General features: G+C 48.3%; 1 protein-coding gene across 1 annotated transcript in view; it reads left to right on the forward strand.

The window, feature by feature from the left end:
- The window catches only part of LOC120996663 (tyrosinase-like), a 120,676-nt gene that overhangs the window by 63,523 nt on the left and 38,878 nt on the right, over positions 1-18,275 (forward strand). The window contains exon 3 of the mRNA XM_040426771.1: positions 11,489-11,699. Coding sequence (XP_040282705.1) covers positions 11,489-11,699 — 211 coding nt within the window. The remainder of the gene's footprint in view (positions 1-11,488; positions 11,700-18,275) is intronic.

The following is an 18,275-nucleotide window of genomic DNA, read 5'->3' on the forward strand; positions in this document are numbered from 1 at the left end:
CCCCTGGGGTACACACTGCCGCTGGGGGGGAAGGATGACACCTTCGGCCCCCTGGGGTACACACTGCCGCTGGGGGGGAAGGACGACACCTTCGGCTCCCTGGGGTTCACACTGCCGCTGGGGGGGAAGGACGACACCTTCGGCCCCCTGGGGTTCACACTGCCGCTGGGGGGGAAGGACGACACCTTCGGCCCCCTGGGGTACACACTGCCGCAGGGGGGGAAGGACGACACCTTCGGCCCCCTGGGGTACACACTGCCGCTGGGGGGGAAGGACGACACCTTCGGCCCCCTGTAACTCACATTTTTGCTGGGGCGCAGGGACGGAATACTTCGCCATCTCTGCCCGATATTCTGCTTCCTGCTGCAGATACTCCGCCAGTTCTCTCCTCACTTCCGGTACAATTTCCTCTGTTAGGTGGGGCCCGTAGATAGCCAACCGCCTCTTCAGCATAGCGTCAAACCGTACGTGACTATACCAATAGTCCAGTTTTGCTTGGTGTTCCCAGGATGCTGCTCCTCGCACTAGGGAAGCCATCCCACTGCTGCCACCAATGTAACGGATCCGCTTCCGTTAATGGACGCTTCCTAGCTTGCGCCGAGGACCACAAGCACCGCACTGGATACCACACCAACCGCAGACTCCACAACCGCCGTAGCTTAACTGGAGCCGCGCCGTCTTCCTTCCACCCTGAACGAACCTCCAGCATTCAGGACCGTGTGGGAAAGATCTCTCCTCCAGGGAATATGCAGAGCATAGCAATCCCCAGCGTGACGCAGCAATTCCCTCCAATAACGAGACGAGGCTGCGTTTTGAAGGGTTAGCAAAACATGAACTGAACATGAACTCTTTATTGAGGGCTACCCGCCCATATTTATACAGGTCCCCACAATGCATCATGGTCTCCTCCTCTCTGCCCTAGAGACACCCGAAGTGCAATTTAATTATCTCCTAGGACAAAGGGAGACCACCAATACACACGTGGGAACAATAGGAGAGGAATTTCCACCCAAATACACAAAAACCTCCTTTCTGTCTGGGATATAATTATGGGTTAACATAACTATCACAGACAGTAAAAATACAGTTTTTAAACATACTCTATAACTTTAAAATTATACATTCCATCTCCATAAAAATTACATATTTAAACTCAGAATACATCAAACATAAACACTTCCAAAAATCACCCAAATCCCTCCAGCGGATCAAAAGTTCAGTGGGTCCTTTATCCCCGACCGCAAGCACAACTTCCTGCCCCAAAACAGTTCCATAGATTCTTTACTATACACCGCTGACCGCGTTCGGTCCTAAGAACAGTCCAGACATGCGGCATAGTTCTGTTCTTGAAGGGTAATATGTCCCGGGGCCATAGTCGTAGGGCAGGAGGCTAGCCATCAGTCCTCTACAATGCCCAGTGGCAAATGGCAGTTTGTCACAGTCACCTTGCCACTCTGTGGTATCCTGATGCTTCTGCTACTGCCATCTTTACACTATGTCACCTTGCCACTCCGTGGTATCCTGATGCTGCTGCTACTGCCATCACCACACTATGTCACCTTGCCACTCTGTGGTGTCCTGATGCTGCTGCTGTTACTGCCATGTGCACACTATGTCACCTTGCCACTCTGTGATATCCTGATGCTGCTGCTACTGCCATCTCCACACTATGTCACCTTGCCACTCTGTGGTATCCTGATGCTTCTGCTACTGCCATGACCACACTATGTCACCTTTCCACTCTGTGGTGTCCTGATGCTGCTGCTACTGCCATTTCCACACTATGTCACCTTGCCACTCCGTGGTATCCTGATGCTGCTGCTGCTACTGCCATCTCAACACTATGTCACCTTGCCACTCCGTGGTATCCTGATGCTGCTGCTGTTACTGCCATGTGCACACTATGTCACCTTGCCACTCTGTGATATCCTGATGCTGCTGCTACTGCCATCTCCACACTATGTCACCTTGCCACTCTGTGGTATCCTGATGCTGATGCTACTTCCATCTCCACACTATGTCACCTTGCCACTCTGTGGTATCCTGATGCTGCTGCTGCCATCACCACACTATGTCACCTTGCCACTCTGTGGTATCCTGATGCTTCTGCTACTGCCAATCTTTACACTATGTCACCTTGCCACTCCGTGGTATCCTGATGCTTCTGGTACTGCCATCTTTACACTATGTCACCTTGCCACTCTGTGGTATCCTGATGCTGCTGCTACTGCCATCACCACACTATGTCACCTTGCCACTCTGTGGTGTCCTGATGCTGCTGCTGTTACTGCCATGTGCACACTATGTCACCTTGCCACTCTGTGATATCCTGATGCTGCTGCTACTGCCATCTCCACACTATGTCACCTTGCCACTCTGTGGTATCCTGATGCTTCTGCTACTGCCATGACCACACTATGTCACATTTCCACTCTGTGGTGTCCTGATGCTGCTGCTACTGCCATTTCCACACTATGTCACCTTGCCACTCCGTGGTATCCTGATGCTGCTGCTGCTACTGCCATCTCAACACTATGTCACCTTGCCACTCCATGGTATCCTGATGCTGCTGCTGTTACTGCCATGTGCACACTATGTCACCTTGCCACTCTGTGATATCCTGATGCTGCTGCTACTGCCATCTCCACACTATGTCACCTTGCCACTCTGTGATATCCTGATGCTTCTGCTACTGCCATCTTTACACTATGTCACCTTGCCACTCCGTGGTATCCTGATGCTGATGCTACTTCCATCACCACACTATGTCACCTTGCCACTCTGTGGTGTCCTGATGCTGCTGCTACTGCCATCTCCACACTATGTCACCTTGCCACTCTGTGGTATCCTGATGCTGATGCTACTTCCATCTCCACACTATGTCACCTTGCCACTCTGTGGTATCCTGATGCTGCTGCTACTGCCATGACCACACTATGGCACCTTGCCACTCTGTGGTATCCTGATGCTGCTGCTGTTACTGCCATCTCCACACTATGGCACCTTGCCACTCTGTGGTATCCTGATGCTGCTGTTACTGCCATGTGCACACTATGTCACCTTGCCACTATGTGGTATCCTGATGCTGCCATATCCACACTGTCACATTGCCACTCTGTGGTATCCTGATGCTGCTGCTGCCATCTCCACAATATGTCTCCTTGCCACTCTGCGGTATCCTGATGCTGCTGCTGCCATATCCACACTATGTCACCTTGCCACTCTGTGTTATCCTGATGCTGCTGCTGCCATCTTCACACTATGTCACCTTGCCAATCTGTGGTATCCTGATGTTGCTTCTGCCATATCCACACTATGTCACCTTGCCACTCTGTGGTATCCTGATGTTGCTTTTGCCATGTCCACACTATGTCACCTTGCCACTCTGCGGTATCCTGATGCTGCTGCTACCATATCCACACTATGTCACCTTGCCACTCTGTGGTATCCTGATGTTGCTTCTGCCATGTCCACACTATGTCACATTGCCACTCTGTGTTATCCTGATGCTGCTGCCATATCCACACTATGTCAGCTTGCCACTCTGTGGTATCGTGATGCTGCTGCCATATCCACACTATGTCACCTTGCCACTCTGTGTTATCCTGATGCTGCTGCTGCCATCTTCACACTATGTCACCTTGCCACTCTGTGGTATCCTGATGCTGCTGCTGCTACTGCCATCTCAACACTATGTCACCTTGCCACTCTGTGGTGTCCTGATGCTGCTGCTGCCATATCCACACTATGTCACCTTGCCACTCTGTGGTATCCTGATGCTGCTGCTGCTACTGCCATCTCAACACTATGTCACCTTGCCACTCTGTGGTATCCTGATGCTGCTGCTGCCATATCCACACTGTCACATTGCCACTCTGTGGTATCCTGATGTTGCTTCTGCCATATCCATACTATGTCACCTTGCCACTCTTTGTATCCTGATGCTGCTGATGTTACTGCCATCTCCACACTATGTCACCTTGCCACTCTGTGGTATCCTCCCGATGCTGGTGCTGTCGCCACCTCCACACTCTGTCATTGTGCTACTCAGCAACCTCCTCATACTGCTGCCAACTCCATACTTGGTCATTGTACGACTTGGTGGCCTCCTCATACTGCTGCCAACTCGAGACTCTGCTGCCACCTCCAGAACCTGTCATTGGGCCACTCTATGGTCTCCTCATGCTGCTTCCACCTCACCACTATGTCATAGGGCCACTCTGTGGACTTCTCCTACTGTTCCCACCCTCTCCACTTTATGATGGGCCAGTATTTTGCCTTTTGGCCTGGCTGACATCATCATTTATTTGACCCTTCTTCTGTTCTGTCAGAGGGAAGGTAAAATGAGATGCACAACGGATCTTGTCTGTGTAGCAGCTGTCAGATCCCAGCAGAATTGGCTTGGGTACAAAACACAGAAGACATGCAAATATTCTGGTCACGTGTCATCTCTGTTTTGGATCCACTCCTGTTTTTTTGGCATTAGCAATGCTGATGGATTACTGACCAAATGCTGACCGAGTGAAGGCGGATGCTCCACAGACAGGATCCGTTTTTTTGGGGTTATTGTTCTGATGAATCAGAGGAAGGGCAAAATAATCAGTGACGTCACCACAATCTTACTGCTGACCCCCTCTGCACTCTGTCGGGGGCTCTACTTGTATAAGGGGTTAATAGAACAGGTTCTGTAGACCTCTATGTGGAATCAGCTGACGACGGTATAAAAGGAGCGCGCTTCTTCTTGGCGCTAACATCGACCTGTAAGGCTGAGTTCACACTGGAGTTATTTGGTCAGTTTTGGCCCCGTGACTGCCCCAATAAGTGAGGTGTGCAGTGATTCTAAGAGCGACGTCTGTCATCTGCATGTCGTACTGACTACAGTATTGTTTCACTCCCACAGCAGACTCCCTATGTGTGTTACTGCAAGGCACAGTGTTCTACACCGCTATACAGGCACAGTGTTCTACACCGCTATACAGGCACAGTGTTCTACACCGCTATACAGGCACAGTGTTCTACACCGCTATACAGGCACAGTGCTCTACACCCCTATACAGGCACAGTGTTCTACACCGATATACAGGCACAGTGTTCTACACCGCTATACAGGCACAGTGTTCAACACCGCTATACAGGCACAGTGTTCTACACCACTATACAGGCACAGTGTTCTACACCGCTATACAGGCACAGTGTTCTACACCGCTATACAGGCACAGTGTTCTACACCGATATACAGGCACAGTGCTCTACACCGCTATACAGGCACAGTGTTCTACACCACTATACAGGCACAGTGTTCTACACCACTATACAGGCACAGTGTTCTACACCACTATACAGGCACAGTGTTCTACACCGCTATACAGGCACAGTGTTCTACACCGCTATACAGGCACAGTGTTCTACACCGCTATACAGGCACAGTGTTCTACACCGCTATACAGGCACAGCGTTCTACACCGCTATACAGGCACAGTGTTCTACACCGCTATACAGGCACAGTGTTCTACACCACTATACAGGCACAGTGTTCTACACCGCTATACAGGCACAGTGTTCTACACCGCTATACAGGCACAGTGTTCTACACCGCTATACAGGCACAGTGTTCTACACCGATATACAGGCACAGTGTTCTACACCGCTATACAGGCACAGCGTTCTACACCGCTATACAGGCACAGCGTTCTCCACCGCTATACAGGCACAGTGTTCTACACCGCTATACAGGCACAGTGTTCTACACCGCTATACAGGCACAGTGTTCTACACCGCTATACAGGCACAGTGTTCTACACCGCTATACAGGCACAGTGTTCTACACCGCTATACAGGCACAGTGTTCTACACCACTATACAGGCACAGTGTTCTACACAGCTATACAGACACAGTGTTCTACACCGATATACAGGCACAGTGTTCTACACCGCTATACAGGCACAGTGTTCTACACCACTATACAGGCACAGTGTTCTACACCACTATACAGGCACAGTGTTCTACACCGCTATACAGGCACAGTGTTCTACACCACTATACAGGCACAGTGTTCTACACCACTATACAGGCACAGTGTTCTACACCGATATACAGGCACAGTGTTCTACACCACTATACAGGCACAGTGTTCTACACCGCTATACAGGCACAGTGTTCTACACCACTATACAGGCACAGTGTTCTACACCGCTATACAGGCACAGTGTTCTACACCACTATACAGGCACAGTGTTCTACACCACTATACAGGCACAGTGTTCTACACCACTATACAGGCACAGTGTTCTACACCGCTATACAGGCACAGTGTTCTACACCACTATACAGGCACAGTGTTCTACACCGCTATACAGGCACAGTGTTCTACACCGCTATACAGGCACAGTGTTCTACACCGCTATACAGGCACAGTGTTCTACTCCACTATACAGGCACAGTGTTCTACACCGCTATACAGGCACAGTGTTCTACACCGATATACAGGCACAGTGTTCTACACCGCTATACAGGCACAGTGTTCTACACCGCTATAAAGGCACAGTGTTCTACACCGCTATACAGGCACAGTGTTCTACACCGCTATAAAGGCACAGTGTTCTACACCGCTATACAGGCACAGTGTTCTACACCGCTATACAGGCACAGTGTTCTACACCGCTATACAGGCACAGTGTTCTACACCGCTATACAGGCACAGTGTTCTACACCGCTATACAGGCACAGTGTTCTACACCGCTATACAGGCACAATGTTCTACACCGCTATACAGGCACAGTGTTCTACACCGATATACAGGCACAGTGTTCTACACCGCTATACAGGCACAGTGTTCTACACCGCTATAAAGGCACAGTGTTCTACACCGCTATACAGGCACAGTGTTCTACACCGCTATACAGGCACAGTGTTCTACACCGATATACAGGCACAGTGTTCTACACCGCTATACAGGCACAGTGTTCAACACCGCTATACAGGCACAGTGTTCTACACCGCTATACAGGCACAGTGTTCTACACCGCTATACAGGCACAGTGTTCTACACCACTATACAGGCACAGTGTTCTACACCACTATACAGGCACAGTGTTCTACACCGCTATACAGGCACAGTGTTCTACACCGCTATACAGGCACAGTGTTCTACACCACTATACAGGCACAGTGTTCTACACCACTATACAGGCACAGTGTTCTACACAGCTATACAGGCACAGTGTTCTACACCGCTATACAGACACAGTGTTCTACACCGCTATACAGGCACAGTGTTCTACACCGCTATACAGGCACAGTGTTCTACACCGCTATACAGGCACAGTGTTCTACACCACTATACAGGCACAGTGTTCTACACCGCTATACAGGCACAGTGTTCTACACCGCTATACAGGCACAGTGTTCTACACCGCTATACAGGCACAGTTTTCTACACCGCTATACAGGCACAGTGTTCTACACCGCTATACAGGCACAGTGTTCTACACCGCTATACAGGCACAGTGTTCTACACCACTATACAGGCACAGTGTTCTACACCACTATACAGGCACAGTGTTCTACACCGCTATTCAGGCACAGTGTTCTACACCGCTATACAGGCACAGTTCTCTACACCGCTATACAGGCACAGTGTTCTACACCGCTATACAGGCACAGTGTTCTACACCGCTATACAGGCACAGTGTTCTACACCACTATACAGGCACAGTGTTCTACACCGCTATACAGGCACAGTGCTCTACACCGCTATACAGGCACAGTGCTCTACACCACTATACAGGCACAGTGTTCAACACCGCTATACAGGCACAGTGTTCTACACCGCTATACAGGCACAGTGTTCTACACCGCTATACAGGCACAGTGTTCTACACCGCTATACAGGCACAGTGTTCTACACCGCTATACAGGCACAGTGTTCTACACCGCTATACAGGCACAGTGTTCTACACCGCTAAACAGGCACAGTGTTCTACACCGCTATACAGGCACAGTGTTCTACACCGCTATACAGGCACAATGTTCTACACCGATATACAGGCACAGTGTTCTACACCGCTATACAGGCACAGTGTTCTACACAACTATACAGGCACAGTGTTCTACACCGCTATACAGGCACAGTGCTCTACACCGCTATACAGGCACAGTGTTCTACACCGCTATACAGGCACAGTGTTCTACACCGCTATACAGGCACAGTGCTCTACACCACTATACAGGCACAGTGTTCTACACCGCTATACAGGCACAGTGTTCTACACCGCTATACAGGCACAGTGTTCTACACCCCTATACAGGCACAGTGCTCTACACCGCTATACAGGCACAGTGCTCTACACCGCTATACAGGCACAGTGTTCTACACCACTATACAGGCACAGTTTTCTACACCGCTATACAGGCACAGTGTTCTACACCACTATACAGGCACAGTGTTCTACACCGCTATACAGGCACAGTGTTCTACACCACTATACAGGCACAGTGTTCTACACCACTATACAGGCACAGTGTTCTACACCGCTATTCAGGCACAGTGTTCTACACCGCTATACAGGCACAGTTCTCTACACCGCTATACAGGCACAGTGTTCTACACCGCTATACAGGCACAGTGTTCTACACCGCTATACAGGCACAGTGTTCTACACCGCTATACAGGCACAGTGCTCTACACCGCTATACAGGCACAGTGCTCTACACCGCTATACAGGCACAGTGTTCTACACCGCTATACAGGCACAGTGTTCTACACCGCTATACAGGCACAGTGCTCTACACCACTATACAGGCACAGTGTTCTACACCTCTATACAGGCACAGTGTTCTACACCACTATACAGGCACAGTGTTCTACACCGCTATACAGGCACAGTGCTCTACACCATTATACAGGCACAGTGCTCTACACCACTATACAGGCACAGTGTTCTACACCGCTATTCAGGCACAGTGTTCTACACCGCTATACAGGCACAGTGTTCTACACCGCTATACAGGCACAGTGTTCTACACCGCTATACAGGCACAGTGTTCTACACCGCTATACAGGCACAGTGTTCTACACCGCTATACAGGCACAGTGTTCTACACCGCTATACAGGCACAGTGTTCTACACCGCTATACAGGCACAGTGTTCTACACCGATATACAGGCACAGTGTTCTACACCGCTATACAGGCACAGTGTTCTACACAACTATACAGGCACAGTGTTCTACACCGCTATACAGGCACAGTGCTCTACACCGCTATACAGGCACAGTGTTCTACACCGCTATACAGGCACAGTGCTCTACACCGCTATACAGACACAGAGTTCTACACCGCTATACAGGCACAGTGTTCTACACCGCTATACAGGCACAGTGCTCTACACCGCTATACAGGCACAGTGTTCTACACCGCTATACAGGCACAGTGCTCTACACCGCTATACAGGCACAGTGCTCTACACCGCTATACAGGCACAGTGTTCTACACCGCTATACAGGCACAGTGCTCTACACCGCTATACAGGCACAGTGTTCTACACCGCTATACAGGCACAGTTTTCTACACCGCTATACAGGCACAGTGTTCTACACCGCTATACAGGCACAGTGTTCTACACCGCTATACAGGCACAGTGTTCTACACCACTATACAGGCACAGTGTTCTACACCACTATACAGGCACAGTGTTCTACACCGCTATTCAGGCACAGTGTTCTACACCGCTATACAGGCACAGTTCTCTACACCGCTATACAGGCACAGTGTTCTACACCGCTATACAGGCACAGTGTTCTACACCGCTATACAGGCACAGTGTTCTACACCACTATACAGGCACAGTGTTCTACACCGCTATACAGGCACAGTGCTCTACACCGCTATACAGGCACAGTGCTCTACACCGCTATACAGGCACAGTGTTCTACACCGCTATACAGGCACAGTGTTCTACACCGCTATACAGGCACAGTGTTCTACACCGCTATACAGGCACAGTGTTCTACACCGCTATACAGGCACAGTGTTCTACACCGCTATACAGGCACAGTGTTCTACACCGCTATACAGGCACAGTGTTCTACACCGCTATACAGGCACAGTGTTCTACACCGCTATACAGGCACAGTGTTCTACACCACTATACAGGCACAGTGTTCTACACCGATATACAGGCACAGTGTTCTACACCGCTATACAGGCACAGTGTTCTACACAACTATACAGGCACAGTGTTCTACACCGCTATACAGGCACAGTGCTCTACACCGCTATACAGGCACAGTGTTCTACACCGCTATACAGGCACAGTGCTCTACACCGCTATACAGGCACAGTGCTCTACACCGCTATACAGGCACAGTGTTCTACACCGCTATACAGGCACAGTGCTCTACACCGCTATACAGGCACAGTGTTCTACACCGCTATACAGGCACAGTGTTCTACACCGCTATACAGGCACAGTGTTCTACACCCCTATACAGACTCTCTGCAGCCAGAAAATAGCCTTTTTTTTAACTTGATTTGCAGCGAATAAATTCGGATCAAACCAAATTTTTCCCGAAAAATTCGGCGAACCCGCGAATAAAATTTTTTAAAAATTCACTCATCTCTAGTGACAATACCACGTTCAAGCTAGGACCATAAAGTCTGTCATCCTGGCTCTTGAACAAATCAAAGGAAATAATCTTAAAGGTGCATATACACGTACCAAGGAGCAGCAGGACGCGTTCCATCCCGACATTCGGCTGCTCGTTCAGTGGAGGTGAAGCGGTGTATTTACATGCAGCGATCACCGCCACGGTATAAGAATGAGTATTGTGACAGCAGAGGCTGTTTAGACTGCACGATCTGCTGCCCAGAAACAATAATTTACGTGCCTGCAAAAATGACAGTTTTGCCTGATGAACAAACTTTTCGCTCATTCATCGGTTACACGAGCAGATTGTCAGGAACGAGACTTCACAGGATAGTCCCCGATTAAATGCACTGTGTAAATCCACCTTTAGCCTAAGCTCTAAACTGTCCGAGAGTTCTTCATAAGCATAAAAACAAAAAACATGCCTCCAGTGATGAAAACATCCCAAATCCTCAAGCACGGACCCTCTGAGGACTCTGTCCCTTCATAGTTCAGATGCTTCAGTCCTTTCCTTTCTTCCAGTTCACTAACAGAAAGATGCTGATTGTCTGTGCATTCCGTGTACTGCGGAGCTGGATCCCGTTTACCGGTCAATGCCTCTATAAGCTCCCTAACTTACATTATAGTACCTTCCTCCCTTGTTAATAGACACATATAGACAGGTTGACTCAGTGCAGAGGCTGCTGTGATTACAGGACTTGAATTTCTAGGATAGAAATGCACTCTATGCATTTCCTATTATTTACTCTCAAGGTTGCAAAAGTCTGACAAACAAAAAAATCTAAAAACAATGAGGCTGTAGAAATAGTAGAGAATAAAAAATCTTTTCTTCTCTTTTTTAGATAATTTGTGCAAGTTATAGATATAGCACAACATATTGCCTAATGTCCGACTGCATTTGTGAACGACCAAAGATTACCCGACGACCCGGAGCAGCAGTATCCTCTGGCATACCAACCATGGAGGATGTAGACTACTGCCTGAACCTTCCAGATCTGGACACCGAACCTTACACTACCAGTTCAAGAAGAAGTGCTCGAAACTGCTTTGAAGGTAAAAAAAAAACTCACCAGTCATGTCAGGTCCAAATGTGAATGAAAAAGACATGGCATTATACAATTAATGAGCATTACTTTAGACAATTAGAGGGTCATTTGGTCTACATGTAAGCAAAATTCTACGCCTAAAACAGAGGCAGAAAATGATGAATGAGACAGGCCAGCCAACCCGTCCTCTTCCCCGCCCGTACCATTACAGCTCATTGGCCACGTTCCTGCTCCCGCCTGCGAGGTCCTTGTCTTAAATGTGAAAATTAAGCATTTGCCATAGACCTGTATCATCAGCAAAAAGTTACGCTTTACTCTCAAGCCCATCCACAAGAGCATTCATAAAGAGATTAAAGAGAACTGGGCCGAACACATATCCTTGTAGCCTCCACTGCCCAATTACAGATCCTTGTGGTCTCCATTGCTCCCAGTACAGATTCAGTGGTTTCCATGGCTTCTGGTACAGATCCTTTTGGTCTCATCTGCTCCCAATGCAGTTCCTTGTGCTCTCCTCTCCACCTCTCCCAGTACAGATCCTTGTGGTCTCCACTTCTCCCGTACAGATCCTTTTGGTCTCATCTGCTCCCAGTACAGATCCTTGTGGTCTCCACTGCTCCCAATGTAGTTCCTTGGCCTCTCCACCTCTCCCAGTAGAGATCCTTGTGGTCTCCACTACTCCCAATGCAGTTCCTTGGTCTCTACACCTCTCCTAGTACAGATCATAGTGGTCTTCACTGCACCCAGTACAGATCCCTGTGGTCTCCACTGCTCCCAGTGCAGTTTCTGTGGTCTCCACTGCTCTCAGTGGAGATCCTTGTAGTATCCACCTCTCCCATTACTGATCCTTGTGGTCTCCACTGCTCCTAGTGCAGATCCTTGTGATATTTACTGCTCCTGGTACAGATCCTTGTGGTCTCCACTACTCCTAATGCAGTTCCTTGGGCTCTCCACTTCTCCTAGTACAGATCATAGTGGTCTCCACTGCTCCCAGTACAGATCCTTGTGGTCTCCACTGCTCCCAGTGCAGATTCTTGTGGTCTCCACTGCTCTCAGTGGAGATCCTTGTAGTATCCACCTCTCCCATTACTGATCCTTGTGGTCTCCACTGCTCCCAGTTCAGATCCTTGTGATCTTCACTGCTCCTGGGACAGATCCTTGTGTTCTCCACTACTCCTAATGCAGTTCCTTGTGCTCTCCTCCTCTCCCAGTACAGATCCTTGTGGTCTCCACTGCTCCCAATGTAGTTCCTTGGACTCTCCTCCTCTCCCAGTAGAGATCCTTGTGGTCTCCACTACTCCCAATGCAGTTCCTTGGCTTCTCCACCTCTCCTAATACAGATCATAGTGGTCTCCATTGCGCCCAGTACAGATCCCTGTGGTCTTGACCGCTGCCAGTGCAGACTCTTGTGGTCTCCACTGCTCCCAGTGCAGATCTTTGTGATCTTCACTGCTTCTGGGACAGATCCTTGTGGTCTCCACTACTCCCAATGCAGTTCCTTGGGCTCTCCACCTCTCCTTGTACAGATCATAGTGGGTTCCTCTGCGCCCAGTACAGATCCCTGTGGTCTCCACTGCTCTCAATGGAGATCCTTGTAGTATCCACCTCTCCCATTACTGATCCGTGTGGTCTCCACTGCTCCCAGTGCAGATCCTTGTGATCTTCACTGCTCCTGGGACAGATCCTTGTGTTCTCCGCTACTCCCAATGCAGTTCCTTGTGCTCTTCACCTCTCCCAGTACAGATTCTTGTGGTCTCCATTGCTCCCAATGTAGTTCCTTGGACTCTCCTCCTCTCCCAGTATAGATCCTTGTGGTCTCCACTACTCCCAATGCAGTTCCTTGGTCTCTCCACCTCTCCTAGTACAGATCATAGTGGTCTCCACTGTGCCCAGTACAGATCCCTGTGGTCTCCACTGCTCCCAGTGCAGATTCTTGTGGTCTCCACTGCTCTCAGTGGAGATCCTTGTAGTATCCACCTCTCCCATTACTGATTCTTGTGGTCTCCACTGCTCCCAGTGCAGATCCTTGTGATCTTCACTGCTCCTGGTACAGATCCTTGTGGCCTCCACCTCTCACAATACAGATCATTTTCATCTGTACTGCTCCCAGTTCAGATCTTTGAGCAAGTTGAAAAAAGGAAGCATGCGCTCACCATGCGCAATACATTAACTCATAGACGTCGACAGAATCCAAAAACCGCAGACCAGCGGCAATGCGTCCAAAAACTTCCAAAAAATTATAGCTTTAGAAAACTATAAGTCTTTATTGATTCATCATGTTAAATACAGGGATGTTTCAAAAACCTATTTGTTTCAGGCTACACAAGATTCCTTGTTCACAGTATGTAGGTTTTTGAACTATCGCTGTATTTTTTAACATGATGAATTAATAAAGACTTATGGTATTTTAAAGCTCCAAATTTTTGGGGACGTTTTTTGGTAGATCCTTGTGTTCTCCACTGCTGATGTTAGCTCATTCTGAGTATATACCATCTACAATAACTCTTTTGGGGTCATTTATCAAATTGGTGTAAAGTAGAACTGGCTTAGTCGCCCATAGCAACCAGTCAGATTCCACCTTTCCTTTTGGACAGCTCCTTTGGAATATGAAAGGATCAATCTGATTGGTTGCTATGGGCAACTAAGACATTTCTACTATACACCAGTTTGATAAATGACCCCATTTGTGTTTTCTATCCTGCAAACAGTCCTTCACCCATGTGCATACATTGTCCCCATTGCCCTGCATTTGTAACTTCAGCACAAGGCTCTTGTGTGGTAATCTATCAATGCTTCAGCAAGATTCAGATATACCCCATCTGCCTCATGACCAGCATCCAGATTTGCACTTGCCTCATCATAGAAACCCTGGTTAGGCAAGACCTGCTGGTTATCAGTTATTAATTTATTCGTCAGCTCATCTCTTAGAATACCTTCAAATATTTTAGTATCACAGATGTCAGACTTACTGGACCATAGTTACTCTGTTCCATCTTTTTACTTTTCAGTCCTGAGGCTCTGATCCTGTAACAAGTCTAAGAAGAGTAGATACAATGGTCTATCAATTACTGAGCTCAATTCCCTCAGTACCCATGGGTGAATGCAATCTAGACCAAGAGCTTTATCAATATTTCATGTGTTCAGACACAGCTGTTCTTCTTCTTGTGTTAAGCGATATCTGATGGAGGACCTTGATTAGGGTGTGCTGGTGCACACGAGGTTAATATCTCTGCCTTCCTTGGTCCTCTACAGTTATATTCCTTTGATCATCTTTTAGAGGGCGTAGATTACTACATTTTTTCATTTTGGCATTTATATTTTTGAAAGTTTTGGAGATTTTAATGTTGTTATTAGAGATGAACAAATTAATTCTAAACTAATCATATTTGTTTAGAATTTCCTAAAAATGTATCTTCCAAATGAAGCCAAAGTTTTTCAGATTTGTATCATACGAAAGACTTAAAATGGCATCTGTCATTTTACACATCACAGTACAGTAGTGAGCCCAGCAGGGAAGGTCAAGATGGAGGATCACATACCCTCAGGTGGGGCCCCAGCCTGCGGGATCACCTATGATGCCCTGCAGTCCGCCTTAGCTAAAAAGGAGGGAAAATATAGAGATATGTCACAGGCATTATGGTCCCAAACAAGGAAATGCACTATAAGATGCACCTATGTTTTACAGGAGGAAAATAAGAAAAAAATATTTTTCATCAGACCTCAATTCAAGCCCACAGTCTTCATCAGACCCCCAAACTTGACCCTCAATATTCATTAGACCTCAGATCAAACTCCCAAATCAGACCCCCATTCCTCATGAGACCCCCAGATCACAACCCCACTCCTCATCACACCTCAGATTAGAACACCATTCCTCATGAGACCTTAGATCACAACACATCTGCTCATCAGACCCCATTCCTCATCAGATCTCAGATCACAACCCTACTCCTCATCAAACCCCCATTCCCCATTAGACCTCAGATCAAACCCCCATCAGACCTCGGGTCAGAGCTCAGGTCAGACCCCAATCAGACCTCGGATCAGAACCCCATCAGACCTTAGATCAGACCTCTATCAGACCTCAGATAAGACCCCCATTCCTCATCAGACCTCAGATCAGACCCACATGAGACCTTAGATTCTTATCAGACCCCCATTGCTCATGAGACCTTAGATCAAAACACCCCTGCTCATCATACCCCCATTCCTCATCAGGTTAGATCGCCATCAAATTTCAGATCAGACCCCTATCACTCCTCAGATAAGACCCCCATTAATCATTAGACCCCCATTAGACCTCAGATCACATTGCCATCATACCTCCATTGCTCATCAGACCTCAGATCAGACCCCCAATCCTCATCAGACCCTAGATCAAACCCCCATCAGGCCATAGATAAGATCCCCATTAGACCTCAGTTAAGACCCCTATTCCTCATCAGACCGCAGATCACACCACCACACATCAGGACTACATTTCTCATCAGACCTCCGATCAGACCTCCATTCCTCATCAAACCTCAGATCACAATCAAACTCCTCATCAGACCCCCATTTCTCATCAGACCTCAGATCAGACCCCCATTCCTCATCAGACCCCCATCAGACTTCAGATCAGACTCCCATGAGATCTCAGATCAGACCCCCATCAGATCTCAGGTAATATCCCCATTAAACCTAAAATCACAACCCCATTACTCATCAGACCTCAGATCATTCCACTATTCCTCATCAGATTTTAGGTAAGACCCCCATCAGGCCTTAGATCACATCCCCATCAAACCTAAGATCAGACCCCTATCAGACCTCAGATAAGACCCCATTCCTCATTAGACCCCCAATAGACCTCAGATCACACCACCATCATATCTCCATTGCTCATCAGACCTCAGATCAGACCCCCAATCCTCATCAGACCCTAGATTAAACCCCCATCAGGCCTTAGATCAGATCCATATTAGACCTTAGTTAAGACCCCCATTCATCATCATGCTGCAGATCAGACCCCCATCAGACCACAGATAAGACCCCCATTTCTTATAAGACCCCACATTCCTCATCAGACCTCAGATCAAACCCCCATCAGACTACAATACCATCAGACCTCAGATCAGATCCCCATCAAACCTCAGATCAGATCCCCACCAAACCTCAGATCAGACCTCAGATCAGATCCTCATCAAATCTCAGATCAGAAGTCGACCGGAGGACCTGATGTTATATACAGAGGACAGACAACGAATGAAAGACCTGTTGTTATATTGTATACAGAGGATGGACAGTGACCGGAGGACCTGATGTTATATACATAGGATGGACAGTGACCGGAGGACCTGATGTTATATACAGAGGACGGACAATGAGCGGAGGACCTGATGTTATATACAGAGGACGGACAGTGACCGGAGGACCTGATGTTATATACAGAGGACGGACAGTGACTGAAGGACCTGATGTTATATACAGAGGACGGACAGTGACCGGAGGACCTGATGTTATATACAGAGGACGGACAGTGACCGGAGGACCTGATGTTATATACAGAGGACGGACAGTGACCGGAGGACCTGATGTTATATACAGAGGACGGACAGTGACCGGAGGACCTGATGTTATATACAGAGGACGGACAGTGACCGGAGGACCTGATGTTATATACAGAGGACGGACAGTGACCGGAGGACCTGATGTTATATACAGAGGACGGACAGTGACCAGAGGACCTGATGTTATAAACAGAGGACGGACAGTGACCGGAGGACCTCATGTTATATACAGAGGACGGACAGTGACCGGAGGACCTGATGTTATATACAGAGGACAGACAGTGACCGGAGGACCTGATGTTATATACAGAGGACGAACAGTGACCGGAGGACCTGATGTTATATACAGAGGACGGACAGTGACCGGAGGACCTGATGTTATATACGGAGGACGGACAGTGACCGGAGGACCTGATGTTATATACAGAGGACGGACAGTGACCTGAGGACCTGATGTTATATACAGAGGACGGACAGTGACCGGAGGACCTGATGTTATATACAGAGGACGGACAGTGACCGGAGGACCTGATGTTATATACAGAGGACGGACAGTGACCGGAGGACCTGATGTTATATACAGAGGACGGACAGTGACCGGAGGACCTGATGTTATATACAGAGGACGGACAGTGACCGGAGGACCTGATGTTATATACAGAGGACGGACAGTGACCGGAGGACCTGATGTTATATACAGAGGACGGACAGTGACCGGAGGACCTGATGTTATATACAGAGGACGGACAGTGACCGGAGGACCTGATGTTATATACAGAGGACGGACAGTGACCGGAGGACCTGATGTTATATACATAGGATGGACAGTGACCGGAGGACCTGATGTTATATACAGAGGACGGACAATGAGCGGAGGACCTGATGTTATATACAGAGGACGGACAGTGACCGGAGGACCTGATGTTATATACAGAGGACGGACAGTGACTGAAGGACCTGATGTTATATACAGAGGACGGACAGTGACCGGAGGACCTGATGTTATATACAGAGGACGGACAGTGACCGGAGGACCT

This window comes from Bufo bufo, chromosome 3 (assembly GCF_905171765.1).
Source record: "Bufo bufo chromosome 3, aBufBuf1.1, whole genome shotgun sequence".
Classification (NCBI taxonomy): Eukaryota; Metazoa; Chordata; class Amphibia; order Anura; family Bufonidae; genus Bufo; species Bufo bufo.